This window comes from Abrus precatorius, unplaced genomic scaffold (genome assembly GCF_003935025.1).
Source record: "Abrus precatorius isolate BTA unplaced genomic scaffold, Abrus_2018 Scaffold11, whole genome shotgun sequence".
Lineage (NCBI taxonomy): Eukaryota > Viridiplantae > Streptophyta > Magnoliopsida > Fabales > Fabaceae > Abrus > Abrus precatorius.
The window spans coordinates 69,384-90,630 of record NW_020874303.1 but is presented as its reverse complement, the minus strand read 5'-3'; the positions used below and the strand labels follow the sequence as shown (position 1 = coordinate 90,630).

General features: G+C 31.4%; 4 protein-coding genes across 4 annotated transcripts; 1 reads left to right on the top strand and 3 right to left on the bottom strand.

Moving 5' to 3' along the window:
- Window positions 1-3,182: 3,182 nt before the first annotated feature.
- Window positions 3,183-4,478, bottom strand: LOC113854111 (putative disease resistance protein At3g14460). The gene has a single exon (XM_027484969.1). It carries the CDS (start codon window positions 4,476-4,478, stop codon window positions 3,183-3,185), a length of 1,296 nt encoding a protein of 431 aa, XP_027340770.1.
- Window positions 4,138-6,950, bottom strand: LOC113855401 (putative disease resistance RPP13-like protein 1). Its single transcript, XM_027487032.1, has one exon. It carries the CDS (start codon window positions 6,869-6,871, stop codon window positions 5,858-5,860), a length of 1,014 nt encoding a protein of 337 aa, XP_027342833.1. The 5' UTR covers window positions 6,872-6,950; the 3' UTR covers window positions 4,138-5,857.
- Window positions 6,951-13,213: 6,263 nt separating this feature from the next.
- Window positions 13,214-16,439, bottom strand: LOC113856657 (uncharacterized mitochondrial protein AtMg00810-like). Its single transcript, XM_027488600.1, has 2 exons — window positions 14,566-16,439; window positions 13,214-14,260 (listed from the first exon to the last, which is right to left on the bottom strand). Exons 1-2 carry the CDS (start codon window positions 14,618-14,620, stop codon window positions 13,716-13,718), a joined length of 600 nt encoding a protein of 199 aa, XP_027344401.1. The 5' UTR covers window positions 14,621-16,439; the 3' UTR covers window positions 13,214-13,715.
- A 2,891-nt stretch (window positions 16,440-19,330) lies between these two features.
- On the top strand, window positions 19,331-19,864 carry LOC113854109 (uncharacterized mitochondrial protein AtMg00810-like). Its single transcript, XM_027484967.1, has 2 exons — window positions 19,331-19,489; window positions 19,610-19,864. Exons 1-2 carry the CDS (start codon window positions 19,331-19,333, stop codon window positions 19,862-19,864), a joined length of 414 nt encoding a protein of 137 aa, XP_027340768.1.
- The last annotated feature ends 1,383 nt before the right edge of the window (window positions 19,865-21,247 follow it).

Below are 21,247 nucleotides of genomic sequence, written 5' to 3'. Positions count from 1 at the left end.
CTTCCTCCATGCTCTCTACACCACCTTTGGTCATTTGGTTTTTTTTTTCTACCCTTTCTACTGTTAGATCACAGCAACCCTTCTCACCATCATCTGAACTTTCATCGTCTAAAGTGTCCAAATCCAATGAAGCATCATCATAGCTCTTTGATGATGAAGTATTTGAATCATAATACCACTACTCTCTTTGAAAGAATTATCTCCCATCTTCCTCAACCATCTAGATTAGGAGAACACGGGATCATTAACATAAATTTTCAACTAGTAAAACATTAGTATTACATAAGTGTGATAGATTTTTTTCATAAACTCAAAATTATCTAATTAGTTAAATTAAATAATCAATGCAAAAGTTGATGTTATCAATTACATATTTTATGGTATTCAGTTCAATTTTCATTTCTTATATTTAAAATTAAATAAAATCATTAATATAAATTCATATTAATTTTTCTACTATATTGTTATATAAATATGAAACATTATTTTAGAATATATGAATTTTTTTTTAAATTGAGTTTACTTGATTTATAATTTATACCAAGTTGTACTAATACGTTTACTAATTTTTATATTATTAAAGTTTTAACTTTTTATTTAATAAGTATTGTTTATTAGATAAATAATTATATATTTTTAATAGAATATATATATATATATATATATATATATATATTTTAAAAACTCAATTACTACTAGAAAAATTAATGTTTTCTGCCATTTATATAACTATTGTTAAGTTTGAACATTATCCCTGCAGTTTAAATAACTATAGAAAATTTAAATATTTTTTGTGATTTATTATAATAACTGCAGTTAATTAACAATAGTTGAAAAAAATCTCAAGTAATTATTAAAATAATTTTTTATCAGTTTACTATAACTTTGCTCGCTCATACCCTCCTCCCAACCTTGAAGTATAACTCTAACTTTGAGAAAGAAAAAAAAAACATCTTCTCTCAACTGCTCTTTGAATCGATTTCATGCTCTCTCTATATTCATAGGTTTGATTCAATTTTCCTAATAATTTGAGTCGTAGTTGAAGAAAGTGTGTGATTCTTGGAATGTAGGTAGAGAAATTTGAAATTAAGAAGTATTTGACGTTTGTTTTGTATATGTTTTGTATATATTTTACTTGAATTTAAAGAGTGTAAGCAATACCTGTTTGCATCCTAAGATATTTAATCCACTAATATGTAAATATTGGTGTTGATGTTTCTATGATTTTGGCTTTGGGGCTTACCTACTAATATGTAGATATTGCTTCTATGAGATGAGGAGGAGAAGCAAAACCAAAACTGTGCTTAAGAGGGAAACCCTGCTAAAGATAAACTCGTGCTTCTAAATTTATAGATAGGATGAAACAATTTTATTTTGACCCAATACTACTTAATCATTAAGAAATAATCTCAATAACTTCTAAGAGACCACGCTCGAAAAGTAACAACTAGCAGTAAAAAGATGCAAATTAGAGACATAGTAAAAGTCCTTTAGGTTAAGTTTCAATATTTTATTATTTCTATGATAAATTGATGTTAACTTTAACAAATTGATGTTAACACTTCCTTCTTGCAATAATCATTGCTAAATTCCTTTTTATGTTAGAAGCTCATCTTCTTTGAAAGCTAAACAATTTATGTTAATTACTTTCAACCAAAGATTATATGGTTATGAAAGAGACTCTTCGTCAAGAAGGGATTCATCAATAGATGATGCTATATTATAGCAAAGCTTTTGGATCAAAATTGTGCTTAGAGTGGCTAGAAGACTATTTCCCTTCTAGATTGAATTGAAGCAAATCTGCTGATAGTGGAGATATTTGCTTATTTTTAATTGGGTGGGAATATTTTATGCCAAAAAATAAAATATCTCTTACTTTGACAAGTCTATATTTACTCAAAAAAAAAAAAAAGTGATGCAAAAGGTAGAAGTTATGAAAGTATTATGTTATTGATGAATTTTTTAGGGAAGTTTTGTAGCAAAAGAAGTGTAATATTTTCCTATATTAGTTTAAAATATAAGAAATTAGGATTTATAGTAGAAGTGCAGATAATACAAAAAATGTAAAAATAATCTGAGAAAAGATAAAAATAATCTTTCTTTCACATTTGATTCTATCTGATTATTCACTTAATATATTGATTTGAACTACAATAATGTCATTATCACAAACTAATTTTTATTTTTAATATTCTTGTCTTTGGCATGTCAATATCAATGTATTAAAGCATATTGATTATCATATGAAAAATTTCTTGACTCGTACGCATCAAATTAAGCCCACTATTGATTTAATAAGACTAGACCTTAAATCTTAAAAAGCAATCATAGAGATGCCATTAAACTAAACACTGATAAATTTAATCTTAACTAACACTTTAAAATAACTTTGGAGTAAAAGAGGACAAAATAACATAAGTAATAATTTATTACATGAAAACACTAATAAATTACTTTCAAACTCCAATGTAAAATCTAGGTTAAGATGATAACATCATAAATATAATATATAATTCATTACTTTATGTTCTTGAAAAAAAAAAAATCCAATACTAAATATTAACCTTAACAAACCATTAGTTTGGTGAAAGAACAATGGGATAGCATGATTGAAATGAATGTTGTGAAGTGGCACTTCAATAGAAACACGTCCACTAGCTAATTTTTCAACTGTATTGATCAAGAAACAAAACAATATCATTAATAAATTAGTTTAAAAAAAAGACAATAAACACTAGTATGTCATGACAAAAAGTTTCTGAATTTTGCAAAAATAACAGTTCATTTAACTGAATTAAATTGTAAATGAGTTTGCAAATAAATTATTTGATTTAGTTTGTAAATTTTGAATTCGAAAAATAAAAAAAAAAGCAAGAGAACAATAAATTAATAAACATTATAATTTTTAATAAAAATATTATTTTTAATTATTTAAAAGTAACCTTGAGAACAAATTTTAACACTTAATTACACGTCTCAAAATATGATTTAACACAAAAAGGTTGATCCGCAAACTACTATTTACGTAGTTATGTTGTTTATTTTCTTGGGACTTAGCCTCACTGTTCAGAAAATCTAAAATAAAAAAAATTGCTTTATATATATTACGGTAGAAATTGTTTTATATAAAAAATTTGAAATCAGGGTTTACCTCTGGATGATTCGTGCCTGCGGTGCAGCCCTCATATTATGACTTGACGGTTTATCTTGATGGCAGGAATGTGAGCAATCTTTGAGAAGTGTTCTCCTTTCTCATTTTCATACCTTTTTTGTAGTAATGGACATCTATTTATCCACAGGAATTCCAGAGACGATGGCAGTTGATCCTCTGGCAATGACTCAAGCCTTCCACACTCGGAGATATAAAGCTCTTTAAGAGAAGTGAGATGTTGAAGCCCTTTCCCTTCCAACCACTTCAAACCATAAAAATTGGATAGACACACAGACGTGAGAGAAGTGGGCAGTGATGGCTCCCTCAGCAAGGTGTTGATCACATCTTCATCCCCCAAACCACTGAGACCAAGATGTGGCAGAGAAGTGAGGCGTTGGAATTGGCAAACTAACTCTTGTTTAGACATACATGATAATGATAGTATTCCACCATCAACACCAAGATCTTGTAAACTGGAAGGCAACCACCTTGGGGACAATGACGCTAACTCTGGAAGTTCACTAAGGTACAAGCTTTGAAGGGCAGGGAGATCCATCTCTTCTGGAAGTGACCTGAGTTTCTTACACTTATGGACAGTAAAACCATTTAATAAATTAGGAGAGGCCCCTCCTCCTTTATTAGTAATTGCTTCCAAATTGGTACAGTCATAGATCCAAAGGTTTCGAAGAGCTGGGAAGCAATCCAGAGGAAAGGACATGAGCGAATCACAATTCCATAGTGTCAGGTATTCCAGTGATGTATATTTGTGCCATCTTTCGTCACACACAAGTTCTAACTTCTCACAACCAGTAATGCGAAGTGAGTGCAATGACGTGGGCAAACCATCAGTTGGGAGGGAAACCAAAGACTTGATATCTGTAAGAGTCAAGTATCGAAGGCAGTTGGCACTGAGTATCATTCTTGGCAAACACTGCAAGCTGTCACGCTTCTCAATTGATAGTCTACGATAAGACAAGTTAAGCGAAGACAACCACCCCTCTCCCCCTTTTCTAACACTCATTTCTTCAATTGATGTATTCCACTGCAGATCGCATGATTTTGCCTCCAGTTGGTTGCACTCTAAAATACGAACCTCTTTCAATGAAGGTAGACGGTTGGGCAAGTTTCCTCCCAACATGGGGCACTTGAATAAACACAAACGCTTCAGACAAGGAAAAGGAAAATTGCTACCTTTACCTTCAAATGGTAGCCACTCCTCCCACTTTGACATCTGCTCAAACTGGAGAGTTTCCAACATTGGAAATGGCTGAAAGGATTGGGAACTTGCATTGCTGCAATAGAACTCTTGACCAATTGTCTTCACCATTTTCATCCTTATAATGACAAGCTCTTTAAGAGAAGGTAATTGTCCAAATGGCGGAAGTGACACGCAATAGTTGCAGTCACTGATACACAGGACTTGAACATTACAGTATGAAGAATCACCCAGCCAATTTGGGAAACTTGTAACAGTAGTATCTCATGCTCAGTTTCTTTAACATTGTTGATGGTTGCAAGTTGTCAAGTACATCTTTCTCAATTTGTGAATCTTGTGGGTCTCTGCCCCACTCCCACTCAAGCTTAAGTTCCTCAATCAGCTCTTTTTTCTTTAAGTTGGCTTGAAATGCATCGTTAGGATCAAAAACATTGTGGAGCTTCAAAATGGAAAGCTTACCCTGCAGATAGGGAAATTTTCTTAATTCACTGATCCTTAATCCATCTTCTTTGCCTACAATGAAGGAAGTCAATGTACGGAGATCTTGTAGTCGGCATATCTCTGTTGGCATCGCCTTCAAATTTGTGTCAATAATATCAAGGTGGCATAAGTTGACCAAATTTTCTATCTGTGCTGGTAGCTCCACAAGAGATTCACAATTTGACAATTTCAAAGTATGCAAATTGTAAAGCTTGAAGGTTGCATCGGGCAACCTTTTGATGGAAGTATAGGAAAGGTCAAGATACCGCAGAAGTACCAAGATGCCGATTGAATCAGGCAGCTCAGTGATATTATTATATTTTGACAATGATAGCACTCGTGGGCATTGTAGTTTTGGCAACAAATCTTGGGGCACCTTTCTGGTTATGTGACAGTTCCATTTATCAAATGGTAGAAAGGTCCGCAAACATTTCAGCTCATATAAGCTCTCAAGTTTTTTAGAAACGTCATAATGGTCTCTAGAGAAAGATAGATGGCGCACATTTTTTGGAATTTCACTGCAATCCAGGTAGTGAGATCTTTTACCTGATACAAGTCTAGCTAAATCATAGATGAGGTCATGCATTCGGAACTTGTCCTCTGCAACAGCTTCGTCTTTCTGAATTAAGGATCTGGATAATAATTCATTAAAGCAGTCAGAACCAACTAATTCCAGTTCTTTCTCTGACGATTGTTGTAGAAGGCCTGCAGCCATCCATAACAAAATCAAGTCTTCCCTGTCCAACAAATGTTGTTTTGGAAAGATTGAGCAATAGGCAAAACATCTTTTCAAATGTGCTGGAAGATGAAGATAACTTATGCGCAAAGCTGGTAAAACATCATTGTGTGCCCACAACTTGCTGTTTAGAACTCTTTTCCATTCCTTTTCATCAACATCTGATCGCAAAAGACCTCCCAATGTTTTAGCAGCTAATGGTAGGCCATCACATTTTCTTGCAATTTGCCGACCAAATTTTTCTAGACTTGGATATTTGTCATAACCTTCATTTCTAAATGCATAAATTGCCAGTATCCTCCAACAATTTTCCTGTCAGGGATTTCAGCTCATAAGTGGGAAATGTGTGGGTAAACTTTGCAACTTCTTGTTGTCGGGTTGTCACAATGATCCTACTTCCCCTTTTTCCACTAGTAAAAGCAGCTATCAATTGATTCCAGTCATTATACTCGTCATTACAGAGGTCATCAAGCACAAGCAAAATTTTTTTATATTTCAAGCTATTTTTTAATTCAACACGAAGAACATCTGGATTGGTACCAGTACAATCTTTGGACAAGACAGACTCAGCAATTTGTTTTGTTACCTTGAAAACATCATGAACGTCCGATACCCTCACCCAAGCTTTCAAGTCAAAATGTTTCTGCACTTCACTATCATTATAAAGGTATTGAGCAAGGGTTGTTTTGCCCCGACCTCCCATGCCTAGGATTGTGATCACTTCTATATTATTAGAATTGGCATCAACATCAGAAAGAAGCATGTTCAGTAACTTGGCTTTGTCATCCTCTCTAGCAACCACAACAGGTTCAACCAACGAATCTGTACTTATGCTGTAAGAGACTCTCCTATAAACACTTTGCAAACCAAGAATATCTTTCTGTTTCACAAAATGTTCTAGCCTTCCAGATATTGCTTCAAGCTTGGCATTCAGGGTATTAAAGGGAGAAGAAAATAACGATCTCACCTGGGTAAAGCTTTTAGATTCTCCCTCCACCTTGTATCTCAAATATTCAGTGTTGATTTCATCCAACACATCTTCTGCATCCAAGACAGCATCTTTCAAGTCATCAAGCCATGTCTTCACAGCATCATCAGTGATCTGCTTCTCCTCAGCATCATTGAGCACAGCATTAAGTGCCCCAAGCTTTATCTTCAACTCATCCAACAGAGAAACATTGAGGCTCCTGCTGGCAAAGAAATCTCGAAACTCTGTAGAAGTTATTCTCTCTAACAAGATCACCACAGAAGCAGAGATAAGTGGCTCTCCCACCATAGCCAAGGCCATTTCTTCTTTGTTCTGCAAACTATATTGGAACTCTAAATAAATCTCTTGCTGTATGCTGAACGTGATATATCAATGAAAGTATCTTAACAAAGTGACTACTTATGCTAACATTAATAGCAAATGCTTTATTTTTACCTTGAAAGTGGCCACCCAACCTTCCATTTTGCATTTCAACTTTTTTAGTCTGATTTCTATTAGGTATCTGAGCATAATAGTAGTTGCAAAAATCTTTAAGTAAAATTTCTATTCCAAGTAAAGAATAAGCATCGCACCGAAATAATGATGCTATTTGTTGGGTTACATCATGCACTATTATTGGTGTCATTTGGCAACTTCAAATTCAAGTAATATAGGCAAAATTCAGAAAAGGTTGAGCTTAAATTTAGGAAAAGTTAATTATACAGTTTGTATAGATTTATAAATTTTAAATTGAACAATATCATAATCATGGCAAAATTAAATCAACAGAAGCTTTAATTTGAGTCTAGTTAGGTGCTCATAATCCATATCGTATTCTCAAATTTCAGAAGTTTTCTAAATACTAAAACGGCTGAGAAATAAACTCAACGTTAATGGATACATAATGGGTAAATAAAATAGACATGGGTGCTTATTGTAAAATAAGCATTCAAAATGCAAACGTTAGAAATAACAACTATGCAAAAAAAAGGCGTGTTTGTGTCGTTAGCTATTATTATTTATTTTTTCACAACAATCTATTGATGATATTTTGTTTAAGGCTTAGGAATTCAGCCTCTTGCTTGTTTAAGGCTTTTTTTTTTTTTTTTTTTTTCTGAAATAGGATGAATGGAGAAACAAATTCTCCATGTAAGGAAATTGCCAAAAAGAAATTCATTGTCTTGACAGAATTGATATAGTATCATAAACTTTATTGCCGAAACACATTAAATTTTGTTTTTTATTGGTAGCATCAGCTTACAAAATAGTTACACATATTTTATATTATTTAAAAATAGAGTACAAAGCAAAGTAATAAACAACACTAATTTAAATTGCTGTCACGTGGTCGGCTACAAATAGTTCAACACTTATATGTCAGTTGATTTCTTTATATGTCAGTATGCTGATTTCTGTCACTTTACCGCGTGTTGGCTACTTGGACTCCAACACTTGCTTGTGCTCCATGCGGTAAAGAAGTAATACTCTTATCCAACAGTTTTCTATTTTTGTGTGTATATATATTCTTACACCAGTACAAGTCTAAAAATTTTTATACTCAATTTAAACTTTTTATTTAACTTATATCTAATGGCCAGTAAAATAATAAATTATAAGTTTTTAGATTAGATGTAAGTTAAATGAAAGTTTCATATTAGGTACAAGAGTTTTTAGACTTACATTGGTATAAGTAAATCATGTCCCATATATATATATATATAATTGAAAATATTAGAAGTTTTAATTTTTGCAATTAAGATTTAAACAATATTATTATTTTTTATGTGATTATTAATTTATGAAATTAAGAATATTTGTGGTGCTATGATAATTTATTTAGTATAAGTACAATATTGAAAATGTAAATATAAATCTTTTTTTAATTTAATGTGCTTGTAATATTTTCTATTAGTGTTTGTTTAAGTAGTAAATTTATTTTCATAAGTTTTTTTTTTGTATTTTTTATTTTGATATGCAAGATGACTGAAATTGTGGTTATTTAATATTGGAATGGAAGAGTATACAAAGAAGATGAGAGTATAATATTTGAAGAAAATAAGAAGACGATTAAGATAGAATGTGAAATTACTTTCGAGATGTTGTAAAGAAATATACATACAAAATTGAGATTGTAAAGTAATGTAATTTCTAGACTAATTTTACAAATTTTAGTTGATCTAAGGAATGAAAACCACACAATTTTACATGTATGTGATGATGAAGTCATTGATTACATGATAAGTGCATGTCAACAATGATATCAAAGAAATGTAGTTGAGATGTGGATATTGCAATTGGTGAAACTTCTCATATTGTTACACAATCATTAGGTTTAAATTTATTACTCTCACCTGTTAATGTTAGTGACAATGAAGAAGAGTATGCAACTTGAAGAGGGAATGTATAATATTTATTTAAATAATATTATGTTTAAAATTTATTGATTTATTAATAAATATGTTCTATTGCGTCTGCAGATGAAGAAGATTATTACGAAGATGAAAGATAAATTCCTTTAGGTAATTCATCTGATATTGATTTGTGAGATAATTTTGATTCAATGATCAATATTCCAAACATCGAAAGAAATAGCAATGTGCAACATGAAACAAACATAGTTTTATATAATAAATTAATTGTGAAATTTTTTTAACTATCATTGTGAGAGTTTAATACGGATTCTGTAACACCTTTTTGAAATATAAGTTCACACTAATTGCTATTAATTGGTAACATCTTGATCAAGAATTAGATTTTTTTGAGTTGCATTTGTTACAATCATGGATACAAGAAGATACATTATATGTTGGACAACTCTTTGACTCTGAAGAGGAGTTTAAAATGGCGACAGAACATTATGCAACAAGTAAACATCAAACACTTTTTGTTGTTGGGTCAAAAGCGACAACTCATGAAGTGTGTGAATTATAATACTGGATGTCCATGGAAAGTAATAGAATTGTTGCCCAAAAATACTAATGAATAAAAAATTACAAATAAGTGACATTTTTTAAAATGATGTTTAAATGATTATTAGCTGAGATATATTATTTATTTTTAATGATAGATATGGTCAAAAAAGAATCATCGGTGCCAATTTCATTAATCCAAGAGAGTATAAGCGGATAATTTGAGTATTTAATTTCATACAAAAAAAAGCATGAAAAATAAAACAAAAAACAATTGTAACAATGTTTGGTGATTGAGATGAATCGTATGTAATATTTCCAAGATAGTTAGAATACACTTAAATTAATAGTTTTAACACGTAAATTTATTATTATTAATCAAACTCAGATAAATAATATCAATCTTTTTAAAAACTTTAAATCTCTAAATTACTAATTATTTATTTTATTTGATTTTTAGTATTTTTTATTTTAAATTAACATATTCAAATATATTTATTACTAATTTTGTGATGAATATATTACACCTTCATTATAATTTTCATTTTAATTTCATCAAATATTAAGTATTAATCTGCCTTTTTAATATTTACTAATTTTTTTTTCTAGATCTACTAACAATCAACTTCTAATTCTAAACCATATATTTATATAATTTTAATATATAATTTTTCAATTTTTATTATCATTTAACTACTTATATAACATATTATAATTATAATTTTATACTTTTAAATTTAAATAAATACATACATTATAACTAAACTATAATATTTTATAGATTCATGTTTTTTTAATTAAATTATTATTCTTTTACTCTTTATTTTTTTAAAATAATCTAATTTATAATTAAATGATGACTAATTTTATTTTTTAATTTCAGAATTTTAAATTATTTATTAGTTCTTAATTTTGTGACAAATTCTTTTTTTTTTTTTACAAATTTAACAACTACAGTTTTTTTTTATCAATGTAAATTTATTAATTAACATGTCTTTTTTATTATTTCAATTTTATTATGTCACAAATATTTTTTTATTTTATTAATCTACCAACAATCGCATATAATTCTAATCCATATATTTATCTAATTTAATTATTTAATATTTTTTAATTTATTTATATTTATATATGTTTAAAATTTAGTTATTTTAACATAATAATATTTACAATACTAAATAATATAAATATTAGTTTTACTTTTAAATACAATTTTCTACCTAAAAAAATAAAAATATTATATTGTAATATATATTATAATTATATATATATATATATATATATATATATGATGATTCTAATTCTAAAATATAAATTTCTATTTTCCTATTTCTTTATTTTATACATGCAAAAAAATATAAAAAAATTAAATATAATTTTAATTTTTACTAACCTTTGTTGTTGGAGTGCTTAATAAAATCAAGATCATTCACTCTTACTTATAATCTATGACTCCCTTCAATAATTTTTTTCTAAAATGTAAAATAATTTTATTTATTTAAAAATATATTAATATTTATATTTAATACAAAATAGCTTCTCCTTGCTTACAAATTTTCAAAACAGTAAAATCACTGTTGTCAAATGATATATTTTTTTCCACTGGTTCTTTTATTTATATATATATATATATATATATATATATATATTGTTTTCGGCACCATTTGAACAAGGAAGAAGACGAAGTAGAGAAGAAGAAGCAGGGGGGAGAGAGACGGGCTAGAAACAGTTTAGAAGTTCTGCCACATGGAGCAATTAAAAGTTTGTTGGTCCTACTTATGCTAGCACACATGTCGGCTACAATAGTGCTGAAAAAAAAGTTAGATCTAAGACGTCCAATACTATAGAAAACATTCATGTGTTACCATCGCAGTTGTTGATAATTTTTTTTAAAATTTCTTTTTGTTATTGGCACGACATGTGCCAACTTTCTTTAGTGTCAATAGATAGTTTGACGAACTTAAAATTTAAAAAATTAAAAATAATTTTATGTCGGCACTGAATCTTTCAACACTTATAACATGTAGCATTCTTCACCCTAGATAATGAATTTGTTTGACAATCACCCTATATGGAGAATTTGTTTCTTAGTTCACCCTATTTCATAAAAAAAAATTCCTTATTTAACTCTATTGTGTATTTTTTTTTAAAAAAAAATTAGTTGTTGAATTTTACTTTCCCTAATGGACAAATATAATCACAAAGCATCTTTGGATAAACATACTTCAATGTTATATTTGAGAGTTGATTTGAAGAAAAAGGAGAGGAATGATAAATATTTTTATTTATAAATTAAAAGATTTTTATAATAGTTTTAAAAGTAAATAAAAGATTAACACGTTTTCTTAAACATCACTTAATTTTTTGAATATGTATAATATTTGTTCGAGAGAGAGAGTAAATTTATTCCTTTTTATTAAAAGTTCAAGGCAATATTAATGTTATTCTTCCACTAATTTCTTTTTGTAGAGATAGAATATTTATATTATTTAAGTAGTTTAAGAGTAAAAAAGAGATACAATGTTGGTAATTGGAATGTTTAACAATCAATTTCAAACTATTGAATGCTTTGGTTTGTGTAACTTCTTCATGTGAATGGATAAATAGGAATAAAAATATTATTTTTCTAACATAGTAGAAATAGTATTAAGTAAACCATCAAAATAATTTTTATTATTTCTATAATCTATCAAAATAATCTAACGTGAAGCTTGACTAAAATAGTTACTGGTTAAATAATCTAACCATTAAATAATAATAACAATAATATTAAGAAAAAATTACGCTAAAGAATCAATTTTCTATTCGCAATATAATTTTGTATAATTATAAAAAAAATAAAAAATCTAATTAGTAACGCTACTCGCCCTTTATTGAATGCTTTCCTTTCTTTTTTCAGAAATTTTAAAACTACTAACAACAACTTTTAAGTTTATATCTTATCTAAATTTTGGTAAAAGAAAAAATATAAAATATATATATATATATATATATATATAAATATATTTTAAAACTATTCTATCTCTTTATACAATTTCTTATTTCTCTTAAAGACATAACTATTTATTAAAAAATTCATTTTATTTTCTCCTTACTTTCGTATTTCTCTTATACCAAATAACCCTTGAAAGAAGTGTTTGATAAAGCTAATGAAAAAATTAACTAAAATTTTTAAGACTAACTGTAAATTGAATGTTAATTATATTAAAAGTATATGAGATAACTAATTACTATTACGTATAAAATGAAATATTTAATTACTAAGCCTTAACTTGAAACTTGATAACTGTATATGTTTTTAAATAATTATGAATTTTCATATTTTAATTTATTTAAACAATTTATCTTCTTAAAATTAAGATAATAATTTTTTTATTAATTTATTAAATAAAATTATATAATTTAAATAAATTGATACAACAATTTTGAGGATTTTATATTATAAAAAAAATGAGATAGAGAAAATGTGTCTAAGGATTTGTAAAATTTAAGAGGAGAGAGAGAAATTATAATAAAATATAAAATGAAAAACTAAAAAATTATAAGCGCGAGCATTATATAAAAGTGTTAACTATCTTCTAGGTGTCTTTCTATTATGCTAGTTGTATAGCTAGTAAACTCTATAACTCTTCTCTTATGCTTACAAGGTATTAGAGCTTTGATTCATGGCAGCGCCAAGCAATTCTTCATTTCTGCCAACACTGGTTGGTGTTCCATTTATTAAAAGAAGAAGAACTCATGAAGAGAAAACTTGAGAGAGATTGAAGAACTGTACTTTTCATTAAAAAGAAAGTTACAGAAAGATGAATTATATGTACAAAAAATATAATCGAGAAAAGTAATTAACAGAAAAACTAACTAACCACTGTACAATTCAGCTACTAACAAAAAACAAAGTGTAAAACTAACTAAAACAGAGTGTAACACTAACTATTGCTAATTATTGTGTAACACCCTCCCCGCAATTTGGAATAGATATTAATCATTCCAAGCTTGGATTGTAAGTGTTTAAAAGGTGTTAGGCTAAGTGGTTTGGTCAGAATGTCAACAATATGAGAAGAACTGGAAATGGAAAGCAAGTGAATTAAGCCAAGTTGTAGCTTTTCTCGAACAAAATGACAATCCAATTCTATGTGTTTAGTTCATTCATGAAACACAGGATTGGAGGCTATGGGTAAGGCAGATTAATTGTCATAATATAGAGTAATGAGAGCTATATCTGTTAGTTGAAAATCTTGAAGAAGATAGAATAACCACTAAGCTTCACATGTGGCTTGTGACAAAGCTCTATATTCAGCCTTCGATGAAGATTTTGAAATTGTGGGCTGCTTCTTGCTCTTCCAAGAAATGAGAGCATTGCCAAGGAAGAAACAAAATCCAGTGACAGACCTTCTTGTATCAAGGCAAGAACCCCACTCAGAATTTGTGAAACCTTTCAATTTAAGATCAGAATTTGAAGGGAAAAATAGACCTCTTCCAGTAGCATTTTTTATGAATCTAAGAACTCTCAAGGCTGCCTGATAGTGCACATCTGTTGGTTGTGCCATAAACTGACTTAAATGAGTGACAGAGAAACTAATATCTAGTCTAATATTAGTCAAGTAAATTAATTTCCCCAATAGTGTTCTATAAACTTCAGGATCATTCAATGGGGTTCCTAAACTTTTATGAAGTTTAAGAGTGTAATCCATAGGTGTTTTACAAGGTTTTCTAGCAAGTAACTTTGCACTTTCAAGTAGATCCATTGCATATTTTCTCTGACAAATGGAGATCCCTGTGTGAGATCGAGCTACCTCAAAACCTAGAAAATATTTCAAGTTGTCAAGATCTTTGATAGTGAAAGCAGCATCAAGTAATTGTTTCACTTTAGTAATTTCATTCAAGTCATTTCCAGCTAAGACCAAATCATCAACATAAACAAGAATAGCTTAGTATGAAGCAGAATTGTTTTTAACAAATAAAGAATAATCAGCTCTCAACTAAGTATAACCAGATTGAATTAAAACATTAGTGAGTTTAGCATTCCACTGTCTGCTTGCTTGTTTTAATTAGTAGGAGATTTTTGCAACTTACAAACTTGATGAGAAGAGGTAGAAGAAGACAAACCTGGAGGCAAGTGCATATAGACTTCCTCATGTATGAAGGAATGCAGTATTGACATCTAATTGATGAAGATGCCAATTCTTGGCAAAAGCAACAAGAAGCAAAGTTCTTACAGTAGTCATCATGACAACAGGGCTGAAAGTGTCTAGATAATCTAATCCCTCTGTCTGAGTATATCCTTTGGCTACCAATCTAGCCTTGTATCTCTCAATGGTACCATCAAAATGGAACTTGATCATAAAAATCCATTTGCATCCTATTGCCCTTTTATCATGAGGCAAATCTGTGAGAGTCCAATTGTTATTTTTCTCCAAAGCTGCAAGTTCCGTTTGAATAGCATTCTTCTAGCAATCATGTTGAATGGCCTGAGCATAATTAGTAGGTTCAATAGCTGTGGAAATATTGAGGACATAGTTTTTGTAACAAGAGGAAAGGTTGGTATAGGAAACACATTTTGAAATGGGATACTTAGTATTAGAGTGAATGGTATGATTAATAGCTAATGTATGATGGTAATCTGTGAGAGAGGATGGGAGTCTTTTCGGCCTTGTAGATTTTCTAAGGGATGGTGGATCTTGTATGGTTGTTTCTAGACATGGTATATTTGGAACGTTAGGGTCAAGTGCAGCATCAATATGAGTAAGTGATGATTCTGTAGTTGATTCAAAATTTAGTAGAGGTAAGGGAATGGTGTGAGAGTGATCATTAGGACAGAAATGATCAACATTAATAGTTTCTTTGCTCAGGAAAGGATAGATGTGCAAAAAAAATTCTACATGCTTGCTAAGGAAAGTCTCTCTGGATAATAAGTCATATAAGAGATATCCCTTCACATTGTGTCTGAAATCCAGAAAAACACATTTTCTTCCTCTAGGATCAAACTTCTTTCTGTTAGCTTGTAAGGTGCTTGCATAAGCTAAGCAACCAAAACTCTTTTAAGTTACTAATGTTAGGAAGTTGCTGATAAAGAATCTCATAAGGAGTGAGATTTTTCAAAACTTTGCTTGGCTGCCTACAATAAGAAAAATAGCATGTGAAATAGCATAAATCCAGAAACATTTAGGAATATGAGATTAAAAAATAAGAGCTCTAGCCACTGTTATGATGTGCTAATGCTTTCTTTCCACTATCCCATTTTGCTGTGGAGTTTCAACACAAGATTTTTGATGAATAATTCCTTTCTCATTGAAGAATGATGTCAAATTAAATTCTGGTCCATTGGCTGACCTTATACATTTTATTCTCTTATTAAATTAATTCTCCACCATGGCTATAAAGCCTTTCAAATGTGTAGCTATTTCTTACTTTTGCTTTATAAAGTAAGTCCAAGTATATCTTGATTTATCATCTACCACAGTGAGAAAGTATCTATGTCCAAAAATAGAAGAGGAGGATGTTGGCCCCCATATGTCAACATGTATCAAATCAAAATCTGCTTCAGATTTTCTCACACTTGAAGGAAAAGGTAAATGTTTTTGCTTAGCTAAGTAGCAAACATTACAAGGATCTTTATTTTGAACACAATCAATAAAAGAAAACTTTTGCTTCAATACAACAAGTTTGTCATGAGCCAAATGACCAAATCTAACATGCCACAGGTCACAATCATGTGAATAAAAATTGTTAACAGAATGAACAAAAGAATTCACTTTAGGATTGAGACCAAGAATGTAAAGTTCTCTTTTCATTTTACCTACATCAATCATCCTCATAGATTGGAGGTCTTGGATTTCACAAGATGTAGGAGAAAAATCAATTGGCAACCAAGTTGAGTAATAAGCTTTGAAATAGAAATGAGATTGAAGTGTAGCTGTGATACAAATTGCATATGTAGTTCAAGAATTATCACTCGTATTAAGTCATATCGTCAAGATGATTATGTTATAAGGTTTTTGAAAGGATTAAATGAGCAATACTCGGCTGTTAGATCACAAATTATGTTGATGGAACCATTGTCTGACATTGGAAAAGCATTCTCCCTATTAATTCAACAAGAAAGACAATTTAATTTTATGACTCATGATTTAAAGGTGTTAGCCGTTACAAATAGCATAAACAAATTCTCTGGAAGAGGTAGAGGAGGAAGATTTGGTGCTAGAAGAGGCAAGGTTTGCTCCTATTGTAACAAGACAGGTCACACAGTGGATAATTGCTATAAAAAAACATAGATTTTCACCTCATTTCAAGAAGTCAGGAACAAGTAGTTTAGCAAATAACTATTTTAATAATGAAGAGGCACTAAATTTTGAAGACAACATGAACATTGGCAATAAGGAAAAGGATGATGACAAACTAATCAAGCTCACACCAGACCAGCAGAGAGCTATTGCGGCTATTATGAGTCAGTCAAACAATCAGCATGTTACTCACTCAACCAATCACATTACATCTATTGATCAGAATGTTTCTCAAACACAAACAGATATAATATGTACTCTATCTAATGATATCAAATCCAATATTTTGATCTTGGACACAGGAGCCATGGACTATGTTTGCCACTCCCTTAAGTCTTTTCAGTGCATTAGAAAAATCAAGCCTATAAAAATTCATCTACCAAATGAAAACTCAATCATCACAGATTTGGCAGGACTTGTTTTCTTTTCAGAAGATTTCTATATCATAGATGGGCTTTACATTCCCAATTTCAGCTTCAATTTCAAGTTCTTGTCACATAATCTTGAGTTGAGTGAAGTAAGCTGTTATTGTTGAATCTCCTTGCTTCAACATGTAGATTTCTTCTTGTAAATCACTGATCCGAACATCTCCCTGATAGTACCAATGTTTGAGAGCCTTCCAAATATCTTCAACACTATCACACCATAAAATGCTTTCAGCAATATCTGCATCAACTGATCGAATTAACCATGACATCACCATGGTATTGCACCTCTTCCAGGCAGCAAAATTCACATCTTTTGGAGGTTTTGGAAGTGATCCATTCAGATGTTTGGTGTCCCAGTCGTACTATATCTACCTTAAGGTTCAGGTATTTTGTTACCTTCATTGACGATTATTCTCGTTGTACTTGGTTATTTTTAATGAAAAATCGTTCTGACTTATTCTTTATTTTTCAGTCCTTTTACCATGAAATCAAAAGTCAATTTGGTGTTTCTATTCGTATTTTACGTAGTGATAATGCAAAAGAATATTTATCTCAATCCTTTCAATCATTTATGGCTTCCAATGACACTCTTCATCAAACCTTTTGTGCACATACCCCTCAACAAAATGGAGTTGCTGAAAGAAAGAATAGACATCTTATTGAGACTACTCGGACTCTTCTTCTTCATGGTAATGTTCCCCATCAATTTTGGGCCGATGCTGTCCTTACAGTCTGTTATCTTATCAATCGTATGCCCTCCTCTACTCTTAATAACCAGGTACCACACTCTGTCTTGTTTCCTTACCAGCCTTTACATTCTTTACCTCCTCGTGTTTTTGGATCTACTTGCTTTGTTCATAATCTTAGTCTAGGGGTTGACAAAATTTCTCTTCGTGCTCACAAATGTGTCTTCCTTGGTTACAGTCGATCTCAAAAAGGTTATAAGTGTTTCTCTTCCACCCTTAAATGCTATCTTATCTCCGTTGACGTCTCTTTCTTTGAGTCTGCGTCTTCTCCAGCACCTTCTCAGTCTGTCATATCTCTACCACCTGTTCATGTTGTTTTTCAACCCCAAGAGACACCACCTCCACCAAATGACTCTCCTCTCGATGCTCCTCCTTTGCGTCCTTTACAGGTTTATCTCTGCTGGCCCTACCCACCTCCCGTGCTGCCACCAGCCAATGAAGGGACTCCATTTGACTCACCACCGGCTCCAACTCATTCACCTCTTCTGGTTTTGTCTTCTGAAACTGATCTTCCTATTGCTCTTTGCAAAATTATACGTTCTACTTGCAATCCTTCTCCTTATTATGTTGCTTTATCATATCATCGTTTATCTTCTTTCCACTATATGTGTCTTTCATCTTTGTCTTCTGTTTCTATTCCTAAACATCCAGATGAAGCTCTTTCATATCCTGGTTGGCGTCAAGCTATGCTTGATGAGATGAGTGCACTTCAGAGCAGTGGAACTTAGGACCTAGCTCCCCTACCAGCAAGAAAATCAATTGTCGGATGCTGATGGGTTTACACAATTAAGGTTGGCCCTGATGGGTGTGTTGATCGCCTTAAAGCTCGCTTGGTCGTTAAGGTTATACTCAAATCTTTGGCTTGGATTATGGTGATACTTTCTCTCTCGTTGCCAAAATGACGTTTGTTCGCTTATTCTTATCCATGGCTGCCATCCGTCATTGGCCTTTTTATCAGCTTGACATCAAGAATGCTTTTCTCCATGGTGATCTCATTGAGGAAGTCTATATGGAGCAACATCCTGGTTTTGTTGCTAAGGGGGAGTCTTCTGGATTAGTCTGTCGTCTTCGAAAATCCCTATATGGCCTTGAATAGTCTCCTAGGGCATGGTTTGGCAGATTCAGCACTGTAGTCCAACAGTTTGGGATAACTCGGAGTGAAGCAGATCATTCAGTTTTTTACCGCCATTCACCCACAGGATGCATTTACTTGATTGTTTATGTCGACGACATTATTATTACTGGCAGTGATCATCATGGCATTACACAAATAAAGCAACACCTATGTCACCATTTTTAGACAAAAGACCTTGACAGACTTTGATACTTCTTGGGAATAGAGGTGGCATAATCCAAAAATGGTATTGTTATTTTCCAAAGGAAGTACGCATTGGATATCTTAGAGGAAATAGGTTTGATGGGTGCTAAATCTGTGGATACTCCTATGGATCCTAATTCCAAACTTCTGCCAAGTCAAGGGAAGCCTCTTTCTGACCCAGAGAAGTATAGGAGATTGGTTGGGAAGTTAAACTATCTTACTGTCACTCGTCCAGACATCTCTTATGCAATCAGTGTGGTAAGTCAATTTCTCAATTATCCCTGCGAAGGACATTGGGACGCATTGATTCGGATCTTTAAATATATTAAAGGAGCCCTAGGGAAAGGACTTGTATATGAGGACAAGGGTTATGCTTAGATTGTAGGTTACTTTTATGCAGATTGGGCAAGTTCTCCTGTTGATAGAAGATCTACTTCTGGCTATTGCATTCTTATTGGAGAGAATTTGATTTCTTGGAAAAGTAAGAAGCAAAGCGTAGTTGCCCGCTCAAGTGCGGAAGCAGAATATCGAGCCATGGGTTTAGCCACATGTGAACTTATCTGGCTGAAACAACTTTTTAAAGAACTGAGATTTGGAGATATTACACAAATGACACTTATTTGTGATAATTAAGCATCCTTGCATATTGCCTCAAATATGATATTTCATGAAAGGACAAAGCACATTGAGATCGATTGTCACTTCATTCGTGAGAAGATCTTATCGGGGGACATCACCACCAGCTTTGTCAATTCAAATGACCAACTGGCAGATGTTGTTACTAAATCTTTGAGAGGTCCTCGAATTATTTACATATGTAACAAGCTTGGTGCATATGATTTATGTGCTCAAGCTTGAGGGGGAGTATTAGAAATATGTAAATATAGAAACATGCAATTATAGTAATGCTGAAATTAGGGAGATGATATGCTGTATTTAGGGAAATAATATTTCTGTAATTATGGTAATTAGGTAACCATAATATCTCTATAATTAATTCCTATATCAATGCTCCTAGTATAAATATATGCTCTGATGTGTAGTTGAGACACACAGAGTCACTTAATGCTCTTTCGTTTTCTTTTCTCTTAACATAGAGAACAATAAAGGATGATGAACTACAGCATGAAAAAGAAGAAGAAAAAATTCATGGTTGTACGTAACAGAGCTCCTACGAAAAGAGCTTTGATACCATATTAAAAGAAGAAGAACTCGTGAAGAGAAAACTTGAGAGAGATTGAAGAACTGTATTTTTCATTAAAAAGAAGGTTATGGAAAGATGAATTATATATACAAAGAATATAATCAAAAAAAGTAATTAACAGAAAAACTAAACAGAAAAACTAACTAACCACTATACAATTCAGCTACTAACAGAAAATAAAGTGTAAAACTAACTAAAACAGAGTGTAACACTAACTATTGCTAATTATTGTGTAACACCATTCTCGGTGAAGAAGATCGACATTGACAAAATCAATGAGACCTATCAACAATGGGAACGAAAGGATCCATTGCTCTAATTCTTGCTTATGAGGTTCGTCTCGAAAATAATCATCATGCCTTTGTATCTGATTCTGTAAATGGGGCACAAGCTGGAAATGGTTCAAATGCTAGTAGTGTGCCTAACAGCAACAACACCTCTAATGTCTCTTTAGCTCCGAATCCTTCTAGCTTTGATTACTCTTTTAGGCGACCTTCAAAATTTGCTCAAGGCTATGGAAGAGGTCAAGAATGTAGCTACTTCTCACATGGTTTTGTTAGATGCGAAGTCTAGACATGATGCATTGTTATGATATTACAAATTTGATCAAACTTATGTTTCACATAAAGTGATCCTCATTTCAATACTATGGAGCTTCTCAGTTGCCTTCAACTCTGCCTCAGTATCAACCCTATGCACCTCTGCCTCAATATCAACCCTATGCTATGCAAACACAGTTTCTAGAAGATCGGTGTCTGACAGTGCATCACATCATTCTCATGGTTTTCTATTCAGGAATGGTTTCCTGATTC